The sequence below is a fragment of the Sphaerodactylus townsendi genome, linkage group LG12 (genome assembly GCF_021028975.2).
Source record: "Sphaerodactylus townsendi isolate TG3544 linkage group LG12, MPM_Stown_v2.3, whole genome shotgun sequence".
NCBI classification, from domain to species: Eukaryota; Metazoa; Chordata; class Lepidosauria; order Squamata; family Sphaerodactylidae; genus Sphaerodactylus; species Sphaerodactylus townsendi.
Window position 1 is genome coordinate 18,575,592 of NC_059436.1, and position 17,192 is coordinate 18,592,783.

Sequence of the window (17,192 nt, forward strand, 5' to 3'; positions counted from 1 at the left end):
TCGTATTCACAGACTAACCAAGAACCTACAAAATGTGTCTTTAAGACAAGATGCTGTTACTGATTGATAAAGTGGAGCTCAGAGGGCACAATCTCTAGAAGAGATGAATGGAGGGTGTTTAACCCTTCCATGTCCTACTGCATTCCTTGCACCTTTATTCATAATTACCGTATGTACCTTGGTTCATCACCCTTTGGCAACTTTTTCTTAGCATCTAAATCACCACTCATTCCTTTGTCAGGGGATGTGAGCTTCCTTGTACATAAGGACTTGCCCAATGAGCAAACATTCCCTCGCTCCCAATTTCTGAACTGAATACTTTTGGATGCTTGTTTCTTAAGAGTAAAACAGAAGTAAAATCTGCATTGCAGTGAAACTGCTGTGTGGTTAACCAGTCATGTAAATCATCCCTGTAATTCTACACTATTTTTAGTTCTCTGAACCACTCCCAGCATGCACTGGGTCAGAAAGAGGCAACTTTCCTCACTCCATCCTTTTCCGCCAGCCGCATTCAGGCCACAACAAACCAGCATTCAATGCCAAAAAAAGGGGTTGGTCCTCAAACAACATGCTCATGTTCATGGCTCTGTAGGATCATAGAATCATAGAGTTGGAAGAGACCCCAAGGGCCATCAAGTCCAACCCCCTGTGATGCAGGAAGATACAATCAATGCTCATGAACATATAACCCTGAATGGTGGAACAGGGTGAAGAACATCAGCAGATGTTCACTGGAAAGTGTGTGTGGGGGGATTATGTTTGCAAATGACACAGTCTGTGGATTATTTATTTATTTGATTGATTTAATAGGGTTCAAGGAAATCCTCTGTATAAGTTGTCAGGCTTCATCTTAGTATTTCTACCTTCCCCAGACTGACTCTCCTCAAGAGACCCCAGGATTTTGGAAAGAAGACACAGCAGCTGATACTGTGTCACATCCAAGGTGCGAAGCTTCAACACCTGCAAGGCCCAGATAAATGATGGAATCTAGTCCATCTCCCTCCCTTCTGTTTGCCGAGACCAAGAGCATGACCTTAATATTCCACAACTGCACCTGCTATCTGAAGATAAGATCAGCAGATGGATGAAGCTTTACAATGGGCTCTTGCAGACTTTGGAGTGGGATGGCGAAAACTTGAGGCTTTTTCCTTTGAAACTGCCTTGGGGAAGGCACAAATGGTTACCAAGAAAGAAGGAAAAACATCTCTGTTAATCCCACTCAACAAAAGCACCTAATCCGTTATAGAGCTTTCTGATGGACTTATTCATGTGATGACTCCACATTTTAACAACTGCACATATTTCTTGGAACACACTAACCATTTTAAAGGTACACCTTCAATATGTAATGTATGAAGTGGCTTTGCATCATGCTAAAAGAGATCAACAGTCTCTTCCTGGGAAAAGAAAAATGCTTCCTCTGCTTGTATTAACTATTTGAATAGGTAGGGATGTTCATTTTTCAAAGAGCTCTGTCTATTGTGCTTGTCCTAACACCTGTTGTTAGTCACAGACTTCAGGTAGTTGCCCTGGCCCATTAGAAAAAAAAATAAACTAAGTGCTGCAGAAAAGTAATTCCTTTTATTAGATCCAATTAAAATGTACCCATTTGTAAGGAAGCTTTTGAGTTCCCTAGAACTCTTCTTTAGTCTGGAAGTTCAGTCAAAAAGCAGTAGGTGGGGGCAGAGGGAAATGCTTCACGGCATGAAAGACCCCTTTCTCTAGTACTTCCATGATGAATATGGAGAATACACAATCAACTAACATCTTTACATGGAACAGAGTATAGTAAAGGTTGCAAGTATTAAAAAGCCCTATTCCAGTGCTGCCTTCCCAACTCAATTCCTTTGCAAAAAGGCCTGCATTTAACTTTATGTTTTAAAACTCTGAAACAGTCAGCTCAGATATCCTGCCTTCTTATTCAACTGTGCCTAAAGTAAAGCTACCTACCAAACTGGCGAGAGAGAAATTGAAAGATTTTGGTATGCATTTCTTAAACCCTAAGTGTTGCCAGCACGGTGTAGTGATTAAGAGCTGTGAACTCTGGCTCATTCCACACAGCGTATTTACAACAAACTACAGTCATTATAAGCAAATTCCCATTCATAAAAAGGGAAACCTAACAAATTTGTTTTCCATTTATAGAAAGAGAAACCGAGTTGGTTGTTGTGGGTTTTCCGGGTTGTGTGGCCGTGGGCTGGTTCATTTACGACGACTGCAACCCGTTATAAATACACTCTGCGGAACGAACCTCTCACCTGGCCAATCAGGCTCAATTCCCCACTCCTCCAAATGCATCCTGCTGGGTGACCTTGGACCAGTCACAGTTCTCTCGGCCCACATGGAGGCCTTCCTTCCATCGTCCCTTGCCTTGAAAACTCTACGGGGTTGCCTTAAAACATCCATGGCTTGATGGCACACACATATACACATTTTGCCAAATCAAGAATAATAGCGTCCCACCTCCCAGGGTCATTATGAGGATAATGGTAGAAGAATCTTGTCTGCCAGCCAATACTTAAGTGCCGTGTAAATATTTAACAATGACCATGGCAGCTTTGTCTGAACCAACCAAGTTTGGCAGCAGATGGGCCCTGCTCTTTTAATGTATTTAAGTCCCACCCTACCCCCTTCACAACAGCGGAGTTAATAATAATTCCCGATATATAGTAGTACCCTTTCTTCCTGTGAAAAACAATGCTCAAAGCACTTTACATTGGAATAATACATGAAATTGCATTCCAAATAAATAATGTAGAACAAATTAGATAGGAGAAATGGTTGAGGAAATGAGGAAAGCATAGCGAGCAGATGGTACATTCTTTAAACAGACAGAGAATAGGCAAGGTATTTTTTAAATCTAAGAAGACAGGAACAAAGATGGAGGCCGGGGGTGGACGATTTTCACATGGAGGCAATGAAGAATTGCAGTTGAGAGGGAAGCATCCCTAGACTGAGCCGTGATGCACTAGGGAAAAATGTTCTATGCAACAAAGACGTGCCCTATTTTAATTATTGATCCATCTGCCCCAGTGCTACCTGCTCCAGCTAAAAATACTGTTTTAGGTTTCAGTGCTGAGTTCCTAGTTCAGTTCTCCAAAACCCCTGTATATTCGCTGAATATGCTGAGAGCTGAACCCAAAGATAAAAAGCGTGAGCTATCCTGCCCAGCCACTGGCCCCCTCTCAAATGGAAGAGAGAATGCATTTGGAGAAAGTGTGTGTGTCTGTCCCAGAAGGAAAGTACAGCTAAACATGTGTTGTTGCCTTATACTGCTTCAAGCCATTGGCCCATCCAGCTCAGCACTGTCTTGTTTTGCTTGGCCGCAACTCTTCAGGGTCTCAGGTAGAAAGAAGTATTGTTCATTACCCGCAGACTTTCAACTGGAGATGCCAGGGATTGAACCGGGGATTTTCTCTGTACAAAACCAATGCTATAGAATAGAATGTCATAGAATCTTAAGAGTTGGAAGAGACCCCAAGGGCCATCAAGTCCAACCCCCTGCAATGCAATCAAAGCACTCCTGTCAGATGTCCATCCAGCTTCTCTTTAAAAACTTCCAAAGAAGGAGACTCCATCACACTCTGAGGTAGTGCGTTCCACTGTCAAACAGCCTTTGCTGTCAGGAAGTTTTTCCTGATGTTTTCCTGATGTTGAACCCATTACTACTCCTGGCCCTAGTCTCTGGAGCAGCAGAAAACAAGCCTGCTCCCTCACCAACATGACATCCCTTCAAATATCTAAACATGGCTATCATGTCACCCCTTAACCTTCTCTTCACCAAACTAAGCAGACACAGCTCCCTAAGTCTCTCCTTGAAGGGCATGGTTTCCAGACTTTTTATCATTTTGATTGCCCTCCTCTGCACCCGTTTCAGCTTGTCAATGCTCTACTTCTAAGCCCTATCTCATCCTCTGGATTCAAAAGCTCACACGTGCACAATGGCTGTGTGTCTACGCAAAAGGGCCGGAATCCTGTTGTTTCTGCAGTTCCCACACTGTTAACCTGTGTTCCTCAGAAATGTGTTTAGGACTCTCTGGGATGAGATTGGGATTATCAGCCTCCAGATGGCCAGGAAATCTCCCGGAATTACAACTGATCTCCAGATAACAGATCAGCTCCACCCCCAGGAAAAATGGCTGCTTTGGAGGGTGGTATCTCTAACTTTATATCCTGCTGATGTCCTTCCCCCCCCCCCTCCCCGCTACAAATTCTGCCATCTCCAAGTTCCACCCTCAAATCTCCAGGAATTTCCCAACCTGAAGTTGGCAACACAACAGAAGACAGGATGAACAGGATAAGAGATAACTTTATAGAAAGCCATCACTCCTAAGACAGGTGTGACTGTGGGACACAGCCTAAGACAAGCCAGCCCTTGTTTTCCTGAGAACAGAACATCCCAGCCCTTTGTGGTGCTGGGACAATAGACTTTATTTTTCTCCTGTGACGGAGAGACTTTCAAGGGCTCTGGCCTTGAGGTTGGTATGCCAGGTGCAGAAGACTCCGATTTAGAAAGAGAAAGGAAAGCATTCATCTTATGCTGACCTCTTGTCAAAAACCCTGCATTCCTCAACAGTGTCCGCAAGGAGCCTGCGATGCTCCATGCTATAATTAACAGCCCACTTCTGCTGCTCCGGAGGAGGAACAATGCTGGCGTCAGAGGAACAATGCGCGGCTGATCCTACAACGACAAGAGGCGTGCTGAGCACAGCAAATCTGAGAGCCTCAGGAAAGCGGTTCCTTTCCATTAACTGGCCCTTGGGAAATGGAGAGCCTGTGGGTTTTTGCTAGTGCCACTCAAGAGTTTCAGATCCAAACATCCACTGACACATTATGCAGCTAGCTCTATGGCCAGGTGACCTTCACTTTGCCCCTGATCATATCCTTGCTGCTCCCAAAACATGTTCATGACAACAGTCATGTGCCTCACACTGGACTTAAAATGGCAGAGGGAATATGGTTGTACTAATATGCTAAACTTGGAAAAGTGAATGAATGTGTTTACATCACTGAGACATTCAGAAGGCAAACTCTGGTCTCCCAAAACACAGCCAGAACTGAGATTTATGAGCTAGCTGCCTTTGAGTCTTCGTTATTCCAGAAAGAACATATACAGGAATCCACACGGCAAGTTCTGAGTAAGCCAGCTTTTTCAGGTTGGAGGTGGGCAGGGCAGTACAGGAGAATCTCAACAGTATGGAAAGGATTGTGTTAGGATTTCTAGGAGTCGAGGCATTTAGATACATTTTTGTATTCAAGAGAAAGAGAAGGGAGGAAGTTCTAAGGTCAGCTTTGAAGTCCAGTTATGGAACGTGGGGCCGTATCGTACATCACATTCTTCTGGTATAGAAATAACATCTGTGTAGGAAAAATGTGTGTGCTGTGGTGTACAAAGGGCAGTACGAGGACCTGTTTCTCTGCAAGCACAAACAGGGGCAGTCAGTACATGGACTAAGATCTTGCCCTAACTTGTGCCTTTGCTAAATGTCCACTACCTAAAAATAGAATTCAAAGAAAGTGAGATGTGCCACACTGGGGTTAGTGGAACATGAAAATCATTAGTCCTCAGGGGGTGAATCAGCTGTTGTTGCAATGGGATTTTTAATATGTATAGGAAGTATTTCTTTGTAGCCTTTTTTTCCTGTTGTCAAGTCACAGCTGACTTTCGACAACCATGAGGCTTCAGAGGTGGTTGGCCATGGCCTGCCTGTGCATCACAAAGCTGATATTCCTTGGAGGTCTCCCATCCAAATATTAGCCAGGGTCAGGGCTGAGAGTGTGTGACCGGCCCAAGGTTACCTAACAAATCTCCATGGCAGAGTGGGTATTCAAAACTGGGTTTCCCAGATTCTAGTCCAACAATTTAAACAGTACCCCATGATGACTCTCTTTCTATCTAGCCCTACAAAACCTGCTATTTTCCCTTTCCCATCATCTTCCAACCCTCTTCAGTTTCTCCCATCTCTCCCTTTCTCCATTCCATGATTCCATTTCCCATAGCCTTTGTTTTGTTTATTGCTCCCCTCTTGGACTATGTAAAACTTTTCTCTAGCCATCTACCCACTGGCCTTGATTCTCAGTTGAGATTGGGGGGAGAAGTTATATGAAGGAAAAGTTATATGCAGAAAGAAAAGCACTGCACTCCTTTTTTCACACCACTATTTAAAGCTATTATCCAGTGTCAGCCTGAGGGGTGAGCTGAGGTCACCTTGCTGCTCTTGAGTAAGGCTGATTTCCAAAAATCAATGGGAGGGCACACTTAATATAAATGCCCCAGTTAAGTCCACCAGAAGCCTGCCCCATGTGTGTTGCTTCTTCCACACAAATTTTTTGAATAGACAGATCTAATAAACATTCATCCTCCATAATCTTGTATTGCCTTCTGATCTATTTTCCGAACTACCGAACCAAACTTGCCAACACTACTTGGTTTATTCTTATATACTCCGTATGATGTTAAGAAAAGATTTACAGACTGTTAAGTACATTAGTCAAGATTGCACAAGTAGTCCTGAATGAAACTTTTGCTCTAATTTGCCTGAGTTCCAGCCCCCTGTGAGCCATGTGGCTCAGTTTCATCCTTCTGGGACATAGAATCCATTTACACAGCCAACTGATGCCACTCACTGCCACAGAGTGTGGTGATTTCCATTAGATTGGCAACGATTTTATTACAGGGCAGACTAAGTCACAAAGGATAGCTTTCCAATGGCTGTCATGCTTAACAGCCATTGGAACCCCCATGTTCAGAGGCAGTATGGCTCTGAACATCAGATGGGTCCTATAATCACGGAATCATAGAGTTGGAAGAGACCACAAGGGCCATGAAGTTCAACCCCCTGCCATGCAGGAACACACAGTCAAAGCACTCCCAACATATGTTCACCCAGCCTCTGTTTAAAAACCTCCAAAGAAGGGGACTTCACCACCCTCTGGAAGGATGATTGTCTTCATACCCTGTTTGTGGGCATCCCAGAAGCAACTACATTGCTGGAAACAGGATGCTTAACTAGATGGACCCAGTCTGATCCATCAAGGCAATTTTTGCAAATGATTGCATGCTTCCTCTTGCAGTCATACATTGCACATGCAAGCATGCAGATGAACAAGGGGATGCATATGTTCAGTGCAACAGAGCCCTTTCCCATTCCAACCAGTCAGAATACTTACATGACTCTGAAGAAAGGGAGCTTTTTCCACAGAGAGGCTACATGGAAGCGGCAGACTTGTTTAGCAACTATGTGGGAAGAGAACTTTTTGGGGTGCAGGCTCTGGACCATGTTCGTGCCTTGCAGTGTACAAGCCAGCCCATAGGAAAACTGGAGGCAGCAGTCCAGCCCTGCTTCTAGTCCCAGCAGAAGGATGAGTCCAGAGTTTAGCCCCCAGAGACTGCTACAGAGGGCATCACAAAAATCAAAAGCTGGCTATGCCGAGTGTGTTCTCTGTCAAGCCTAGTTTACTTCCAAGTTTGCCCAGTTTGAAACAGCTTCTGGAGCTCCATCTCTGTGCCAAGGACAGGCAGGTGAACGGAGATATAACTAGACTCTAAAATATCAGCCAAAATAACCTCCTCTTTGTTAATGTCCCTGAACCACAGTCCCAGCTGCTGAAAACCTTGCTTGAATATTTACACTTAGCCTTTGATTGTTTCCTTCTGGGATGCCTGTGCTCATTCCTCACCAGCTTTCTGGCTTTGTGCCTCTTTAGATATAGGAAGGTCTTCTCTGTCCCAGTTCTTCAGAAGCATCCCAGCTCTGCCTGCACAGCTCCACCTGTAAGTGATGTCAGATGCAGTCTGCTGCAGGGAGTGGCAGAGTTTTCATTTCTCAAATCCTAGCACAGCACTCGGGAAAACAGATTCCTCCAAGGAATCCAAACTTTCCTCCCTCCTTTTGCTACCATCAGCAACTAGAATGGCTCATGAGCACCTGAGAAGTGTACACAGGTGCACTGAGGCTATACAGAGCATGCACAAATGTGCGAACATGCACAGTGAGAGCCCAGGTGGGAAACAGCCCAGAGCACCTTAGGGAATTACTTCTTTTGAAGATAGCTCCCTTGAACTGTGTTGATTCTCAGAACTGTGTGGATTGGATGGTTGACTCCAGGCAGCACCCGAAATGCAATAGGAGCTTGAAAGGAAGTGAGGCAAAACATTAAAGAAGTCCAAATATGCAGGAGGGCTTTCCCATAATGCTTCTCAGATTTTATTATGCTCTCTTGCCGGACCCAAGAAACACATCCAGTTATAAACTGCCAATCCAGGGCAGAATCCACACACAGGTTTCTGAAAAGTTGCTTCTGCTACTACAAATTCCTCCTGGTGGGAAGTGCTATCAAGTTGCAGCCAACTTATGGTGACCCAAAGGTTTACAAGCAAGAAATGAACAGAGGTGGTTTGCTATTGCCTGCCTCTGCATAGCAACCCTGGGGGTTTGGGGGTGGTCTACCATCCCTGATTAGTTTTTGAGATCTGACTAGCCTGAGCCATCCAGGTCAGGGCTATAATTTCTTAGCCTTCATCAAAGAGTTCTTTCCTAAAATATACAGATGAGTCCCCCATCATAATTAGGGAAGGGGTAGCTCAGGAGAAGAGAGGTGGCCACTGCTATATTGACCCTTTCCAATGAAGCATAATAGCAAATGTTGCTTGATTTTCTAAAATAATTATTTATTACCAAGTATCTTTATATCTGCATCTCCTGTGCCCTATTATTGCCCATTGCTCTTTGTTATCGGTAGGTCTGTCTCCACGGATCCCCACTGTTGTGCTCTTGGGTCATTGTTTCACCCAGGGATCTCATTCTGGTAGCCACAGTGGAGCACTGCCTGGCCACCTTACAATCACAATGCACTTGATTAAATAAAGAAACAAAACCCAAATGCAACAGATCTTCTCCAAGAAGCTTTCTTCAGACCTTGCCTCATAGGCCTTCATCTCTGAGCCAATTCCTACTGGATCAAGGAATGGGAAGCAGCATGCTAATGCTGGCATATGATGCCTCTTCCAATCAGTAAGGTAACTTCCCATAGTGGCCATGAGGCGCTTAAGCAAAATCTGGGGATCCGGCCCAGACAACTAACCATCATGGTGAGGGGTTTTTGAATAAGTATTCGCCCCCTACAGCTGCTGTCCAAGTTCTTGCAGGCTCCCATGATAGCTCAGAGTACATAAACGTCAGACCCAGCATCTGATTGAATTTCATGTCTTTGAAGAACTGTATAGTGGTTGTCCATAGTTCTTCACTTCATTGGAATACAACACATTGACCTGGGCCTCCTATGACCTTGTCTTGATGATATCAGAGTTGCTTACGCATATCCTCAATCTTTGCTGTTCCAGCATCAACAGTAGCTTGGGGCTATATGGGAGGATCTCACCATGCCAACATCATCCATTTCAGAAACCATCTATCTTTTTTCCCCTGTCCCTTAGTCTCCCACCCTTCCTCCATGAAACTCAAGGTAAAAGATCTCTAATCCTCCATTTTATCTTCACAACAACTTTATGAGATGTAACACTGTGTTATTGTGAATATAATCAGAACTATAGGGATCAATTTGGACAACACATGTATCAACAATAAACTCTACATCTTCAAACAAATTTGTGAAAGACTGAGAGATCATGAATATCATTTTCTTTATCCACCAAAGGCAGCGACATGTTTTCCTCACTTTCTTGGATTACAGCCAAACTATAGATCCAGAGTCAAGCATTTTTCTACTCTTTCATCTATTAAACAACGCCAAACTTTTATGCTAGCACGTTTTAATAGCTTTCCATCAGCCGTCACCTCTGGGAAGATATCTTCGAATACCCAAACAAAGACTATGCTGCTGTAGATGCAAATCTCCAGATACTGTATCTCACATACTCTTGGAATGCAACCTTTACAATGACCTACACGTATCCTTGATTCAACCTTTACTAACAGCAAGGATCACCCAATCAAATTTCTAGGTTACCCGCTTTTTACTAATTCATAAATTACCTCAGCGGTAGCCAAATATCTAGGGGGAAAAATTAAATTCTTAAACTCTGTATTTGGACTTTTTACCTTTTCTTTTAATGTTATTTTCTTTTACTGTTATTCACATGTTTACACTCTTTTGACAATCTTTTAATATGCCAGAAAAGGTTGAATGAATGAACAAACAAACAAACAAACAAACAAACGAACGAACGAACACGTTTATGAGATGTTACACTGGGGTGCATGAGGATAGAGAGACCAGCCCAAGGTTACCCAGTGAATTTCATGGCTGAATGGGGTTTTAGTTACCTTGGGCTGGTTTGGGAGCAGAGTCGACAAGACAGGCAAGGTTGGAAATTCTGAGTCTGAAGGTTGTAATGACAGAAAATCTGCAGATTCTGTGCAGCTGTGTAGGAACACCTCCTTTACCAATAAAAGGGGGGAGTGGCAGAGAAGCACATCTTGCTGGTATGGTTAAAACTACAACAACAAAATTCATATGAACTGCTTTCATCCTCTCCCCTTTCCTCGCTTGCCTCATTTATGCCAATGCTGCACTTTGGAATTGTAATAAATCAACTCCCAAAGACAGCCAGAAATGTAAGAATCTACATTTGTTCTAAAATTACACACACATCTTTCTTGAGTGAACTGAGGAAGAAAAGACCAGCTTGAAGTTTTACCGGGAAGCAAGCAAAGAAGACCAGGCTGTGGCAATCAAAGCTAAAAGTAAACTCGCCCATAGCTTTCCCTTGCAAAGTATATGAAAAGCAGGTAGTTTTCCAATAGCTCATTCAGGCACTCTCATCTTACAGGAAGACCTGGAAAACTTGGCAGATATTGGCCAGCAATGAACAAACATGAAAGCAATCCAGCAAAGGAGAACTGGAGACAGAGGTGCAAAAAGAAAGGAATGTAAAATATGCCTATGCCAACTATGGTAGCAGCAGAGCGCTCTTCAATCCTGATACAAATCAACTCACAGACAAAAAGCAACAGTCTTCCTATCCCTCCACACACACACACACACACACACACACACACACACACACACACACACACACACACACACACACACACCCCTACCTTTTTTCTGTCATCAGGACTTTTCTCCGTGATTTTGAAAAAGACACATTTGACATCCTTCATCACTAGGATAATTTCTGATAATTCTGTCTTGCTAACAACGTATTGGGAGACCCCTGTGGTGCAGAGTAGTAAACTGAAGTACTGCAGAGAAAGCTCTACTCACAACCTAAGTTCGATCCTGACTGAAGTCAGTTTCAGGTGGCTGGCTCAAGGTTAACTCAGCCTTCCATCCTTCCAAGGACAGTAAAATAAGTACCCAGCTGGCTGGGGATAAAGTGTAGACGACTGAGGAAGTCTATCTAGTAAGCATTGTGATGTGAATTCATGGGTCAACAAAGACCCAGTGCTTGTACAGGGAACCCCTTTTATCTTTTAATAACATGCTGTAACAGCTCTAAAAGCTCAGTCTAGCCCAATCAGAAACTAAGGAGGGTCAGTACTCGGGTGGGAGATCATCAAGAAAGACTTGGACTCCTATGCAGAGGAAGGTGATGTCAAACCACCGCTGTTGATGAGGTAGAACTTCTTGGAGTCATCATGAGTCAACTGAGCCTCAATAGCATAACTGTCCAGCATTCTATCTGTCTTAAGTACTTATGGCTAGAACATTAAACTAGTTCCTTCTAAAGTCAGCTTCACCCGTTAATACTGAAAAACCTCTCTAAAATCACCAAAAATCAGAGGAAATATAATATTAGTACAACCTGCACTGGTAATTTTTTTTAATGGATAATTGCAAGACTATGGTACATGAATGGTGTATAGGCCTTCTTACAGTTGTTTGCCTCATTGATACATCTACCCCTACATTTTCCACTGTCCAGAATCTCTGGCTTTCCCACTATTGCTGGCTTTCCGTACTAACCCTGGACTTCCTTGGTGATCTCCCATCCAAGTACTAGCCAGGGTCGGCACTGCTTAGCTTTTGAGATCAGATGAGCTAAGACTAGCCTGGGCCATCCAGGTCAGAGCATGCTTAAAGATTTATTTAAGCCAGGTCCAAAACCTAAATGAGCAGCTTCTTATGAGTGAGAGACAACAGAAGATGCCCTCCTTAGGCTATTTAGTATGGATTTGGCCTTCAGTTGGGCCCCTTCCTACAAAGATCAGAATAATGCACTTTCAATCCACTTTCAGTGCACTTTGCAGCTGGATTTTACTGTGTGGATTAACAGAATCCACTTTCAAACAATTGTGAACATGCATTGAAAGTGCATTATTCTGCATATGTGGAAGGGGCTTTGGAAACTGGGTTGTATTTACACTGACAGACATCAAGCGTGCCTGTGTCTTCTTACCACGAACTACAGTAACATCAGGTCAAGTAAGATATATGTTGTACCAGGACAGGCAGCTCAGAAGTCACTTGATTGCTTTACCAGTTGCTTTGACTTCAGCATGCAAGGAGGAGAGCTATCTTGCCCTCTGACCCAGCCCACACATCATCTGGATGGTCCAAGTGTCACTCATTGTCCTTCTTTACCCTCATGTGCTTCTGTGGCACATACCCAGAGCTACTGTTATGGAACACATACTTAGTAAACAGTTGCTGTAAACAAAGCCCCGATGCTCCTCCTGCCTATTCTTTGTACAGGGCAAAATGAGTTTGTTCCACTATTTCCAGTGTAATGATGTTTTAGCGACATTGTTCATGTTAGCACAGTCAATAATATTTCACAGACCCTTGACTTCTGCACAATTGCCTCCGTCTGTAGCTTCTTTTTTGCTGTAGCAATGTCTGACAGATTTATGTTAAATTTATATATACACTGAAAACCACTGGCAGTGGTAATTGTCTTTGCAACGGTACCTGATTTTGCACAATAACTTCACCAAGGACATTACAATATTGTTGCAGCAATGGACAGCACACACACTCGAGAAGAAACATGTCTGGGCATTTTGAAGTCATTGAGGAAGTCATTTTTGTCTTTATTAAGGAAAAAAAGGGAAATGATTGGAATAAGGCAACACTTATCAAACCTAATTTTACTTTCTAGGTTAGTTTGCTTTTTTGTTTTGTTTTACTGATTTCAAGAACATGACATGAATTACGTACAATTTAGCTAGCAGGTAAGATTGTACTTGTTTATGAGATATAAAGGTATATATGCCTTAATTCTAGTCAAACAATTATTATAAAAAGTACCCATTGATAGGAACGGCACCAAAAACTAGCACAACTAAGTATATCTCAGTTTTTCTAGCAGGAAAAAATAGGCATGGAAGCTGAAAACAGAAGCCAACAACATAGAGTAAACAATAGAAGGATTTTATTACCTGTATCCAAATAATTGGACTGTTAGTTCCACACATTCAAAGAGGTATTAGGCTTATAGCTGCAGCTACACTCCCAGGTTTGCCACCACTGGCTTGGGAAGTTCCGGGAGATTTGGAGGCAGAATATGGGGAGGGTAGAGTTTGGGGAGAGAAGGAAATTCGGCCGGGATGTGATATCATAAAGTGCATCATCTGAAGCTGCTGTTTTGTCCAGGAGAACTGATCATTGTAGTCTGGACATTCTTGGACAACTCTTAGCCCCAACCTGAGGTTGGCAGCCCTATCCCCCCACTTTTTTTCTTATATCCAAACAAAGGGGAAGTGTATGAGTAGTCTGTGATGTGCCATTTTGATCTGCCATTCCAAGGAAAAATGAAGGAAATTGCACTGGGCATATCTGTGGCCTTATATGCCACTACAATGATTTGTTGCTTCCTCGTGGCCAGCATCAACTCCTCTGCGTTATCATGCAGAAATAGAAAAAATTCTGGCTTTTAGAGAAAAGGCTCAGAAGCAAAAACCCCAGTGATGCAATTAAGGAATATTCTGGTAAAGTTTATAGTACACTGACAACTTCCATAACATATTACCATTGTACTTATTACATATTACCGTCTGGCCCCATATGTCCCACGTTGGTCTCTGCGTTCGGCAGAGGCCAATCTACTGGAGGTCCCCGCCCCCTCTATGATGCGGCTGGCCTCCACTAGGGCCAGGGCTTTTACGGCCCTGGCCCCTGCCTGGTGGAATGCTCTTCCGCCAGCTGTCCAGGCCCTGCGGGACCTCAGTGAATTCCGCAGGGCCTGTAAGACTGAGTTATTCCGCCGGGCTTTTGGGGAGGCCGGCTGCTGATAGGTGCCCATTAACAACTGAGATCCGCTGTTCCCCCCTCAGAGTCAGAGGAGTGAAAGGTTGAACGCCATCTGTTTTAAACATTTATAAGCTTGGAGCGCTGCATTTTAACTTGTATAAATTTTAGTATTTTATCTTATTATCCACTTGTATGTATTATGTTGTAAACCTCCCTGAGCCCTTCGGGGGAGGGCGGTATAAAAGTGGAACAAATAAATAATAAATAAATAAATAAATAAATAAATAAATAAATAAATAAATAAATAAATAAATAAATAAATAAATAAATAAATAAGTACTGGTCTGGACCAAATGTAAGCAGCCCAAGGTACATGAAGCTATTCGCTACAGAGGTAGCTCAGAGCAAAGAAACAGCTCTCCAAGAGTTTGGGCAAAACATTCTTTTCCAGCCCTGGTACGTACCTTCCTTCAAACACAAAGCATACACTCTCTCCCTAAACTCTATCACCTCCCCTTCTGGAATCTGATGCTGTGGCTCCTACCTGTCGTCACGCGTTCGGGGGTTCAAGAATCGGGAAGTGTCATCATCGTGGCTGCTTTGTTGGCTGCTCTGTTGGCTGCTGCAGGGGGGGGGAAAGCAAAACGTGAGACCGAAGCCATTCAGTCTTCCGATGGCTGCTTCAAATTATAACAGTCTAGAATGAATCCACTCTATTTATTTATTTTTATTTTATGTTTCTATTTATAGCCCGCCCTCCCCAACAGGGATCAGGGTGGCAGACAACAATAAAACTACTTACAATAATAAAGCCAATAAAACAACCGCAGATGAAGACCCCCCTCCCCCCTGGGGACCTCCGTCTCACAGGCCCTGTGGAATCAGTTCTAGTCCTGCAGTGCCCTGATCTCACTGGTAGTTTATTCCACCAGGTAGGGACCAGGGCTGTAAAAGCTCTGGCTCTCGTAGAAGTCGGATATCCACAAGCTTAGTGCACAAAAGTCCTCCTATACTCATTGACATCTTTCAAAATGCCTCTAGATCAGTGGTGGCGAACTTTTGGCACTCCAGATGTTATGGACTACAATTCCCATCACCCCCTGCCAGTATGGCCAATTGACCATGCTGGCAGGGGCTGATGGGAATTGTAGTCCATAACATCTGGAGTGCCAAAGGTTCGCCACCACGGCTCTAGATCAACAAAGATACACTTGAACCGTTGAGAGCAGCATATCTGGCTGCAACTAGGGTTGCCAACCTCCAGGAGGCACCTGGAGACCCCTCACTATTACAATTGATCTCCACATGACCCAACATCAATTCCTCTGGAGAAAATGGATGCTTGGGGAGGAGGTGGAGTGTATAGCATTGAACCCTGCTGAGGTTCCTTCCTTCCCCAACCCCCACCCCACCCCCCGGCTCTCCCTCCAAAATCTCAGGGTACTTCCCAATCCAGAGATGGCAACCCTACATGTACCCACAAGTAAAATGAGAAACTATAAATGTTGGGGCAGCACACTGAAAAATCAGCTCTCCAAATCCTCTCATACCCCTTCTACGCATGCAGAATAATGCACTTTCAACCCACTTTCACAATTGTTTGCAAGTGGATTTTTCTATCCACACAGTAAAATTCAATTGCAAAGTGCATTGTAAGTGGATTGAATTCTGTTTTAACTAGCTGTTGTGGATATTCCAGGCTTTGTGGAGGTGATCTGGTAGTTTTGGCACCTAATCTTTCACCCTCATGCATGCCTAGCATCTTCAACGGCATGTCACAGTAAGATGTGTTTCTCTCATATCACAGATACAGATGTTATTATGACATGCCTCTGAAGATGCCAGCCATAGATGTGTGCACAAGGTTAGTAGCTAAACTACCAGATCACAGCGACAATAGCCTTTTCGTTCTGCCCATGAAAGCCTTTAACAAGTTATGTTTTACATTATCATTTAGCACTGATGCCAAAACTCCACTATGACAGTAATTTCAGTCGTTGCCATACTTTAAAAAATAACGTTGAGCCAAACCACGCTCCTTTGAATCGGTGCTTTCGAGCGCGAGGTCTGACTCCCCACTGCAGCTTGTCCCTGTAGTCAACCTCGCGGCAGCCGCCAGCCTCATGACATGCAGCATTCCCCTCAACCGCGCGTTCAGTGGTCATCGGCAGGGCGCTTCTCTTTTCCAATTGGCTGGAGCGCCGGTTTGTGGACAGAACTTGGTTTTAAAAAACCTGAAATCGTCGCCGAAACGTTGACATGCACAGTCGTCATCGCAAACTGAACCAGTGCCTTTTTTCCTTTTAAAAAATGGTTTCTGATTGGCTGTCGTGCTGCGGCGCGAAAATTTGCGGAACACGGAAGTGCCCGCTTTCCTTTCTCCTCCATTTCATGAGATGAATGTCTCCTCACATTTTCTTGTTTACAAGTGAGGAGGTCCTCCACTGCCCGCTGTGCAGCTTGTGCGGCTTGTCTGCCCGCTCTTCTGGGTCGCTCCTCCATCCAAGCCAAGAATGAAAGTTGCCATGGGCGGGGGGGGGGGGGGGGGGAGGGTTTAGCTCTTGGTATTCCTTATATCAATATTATGCAGGCTGCCATCATTTTTGTGGGATTTTTAGGAAAATGCCAGCAGTCGATCCCGGTGAGGAAGTGGTGGTGCCTCCCAAATGATTCTGTCCCACCTTTCAAGACAAGGGACATGGCCTCACCCATGGAAGGGAACCTCGTAGCAACCATTTCCTTCATCCATTGAGATGGATGTCGCCAGAAGCCAAAGGCGACTTATGACAATGGCCAAACCCAGTGTTCTGAATGAACAATGAATGTTCTGAATGAACAATGAAAATAAGCTGTGTCCGTGTGCGCTCTAAGCGACGGGCAGACGAGTGATTTCATGGTAAAAAAATGGCAGAAGGAAATGCTGCGCACGCATCGCGCAGGCCCCACAGTGCCCTGATTGGTCCACGTCACCATGTGCGGCGGGAAATTAAAACCTGCAGTGACCCCCGGCTTCCCCACTGCCTCGCTCTCCCCTG

General features: G+C 44.0%; 1 protein-coding gene across 11 annotated transcripts in view; it reads right to left on the minus strand.

Moving 5' to 3' along the window:
* GRAMD1B (GRAM domain containing 1B) overlaps positions 1–17,192 on the minus strand; it is a 136,300-nt gene that overhangs the window by 102,380 nt on the left and 16,728 nt on the right. For 10 of the 11 annotated variants that reach the window (XM_048513519.1, XM_048513517.1, XM_048513516.1 and 7 more), the window contains exon 2: positions 14,702–14,779. The exons of the other annotated variant lie outside the window; for it this stretch is intronic. In XM_048513519.1, the coding sequence (XP_048369476.1) occupies positions 14,702–14,779 (78 nt within the window). The remainder of the gene's footprint in view (positions 1–14,701; positions 14,780–17,192) is intronic. 11 annotated transcript variants of the gene reach the window in all.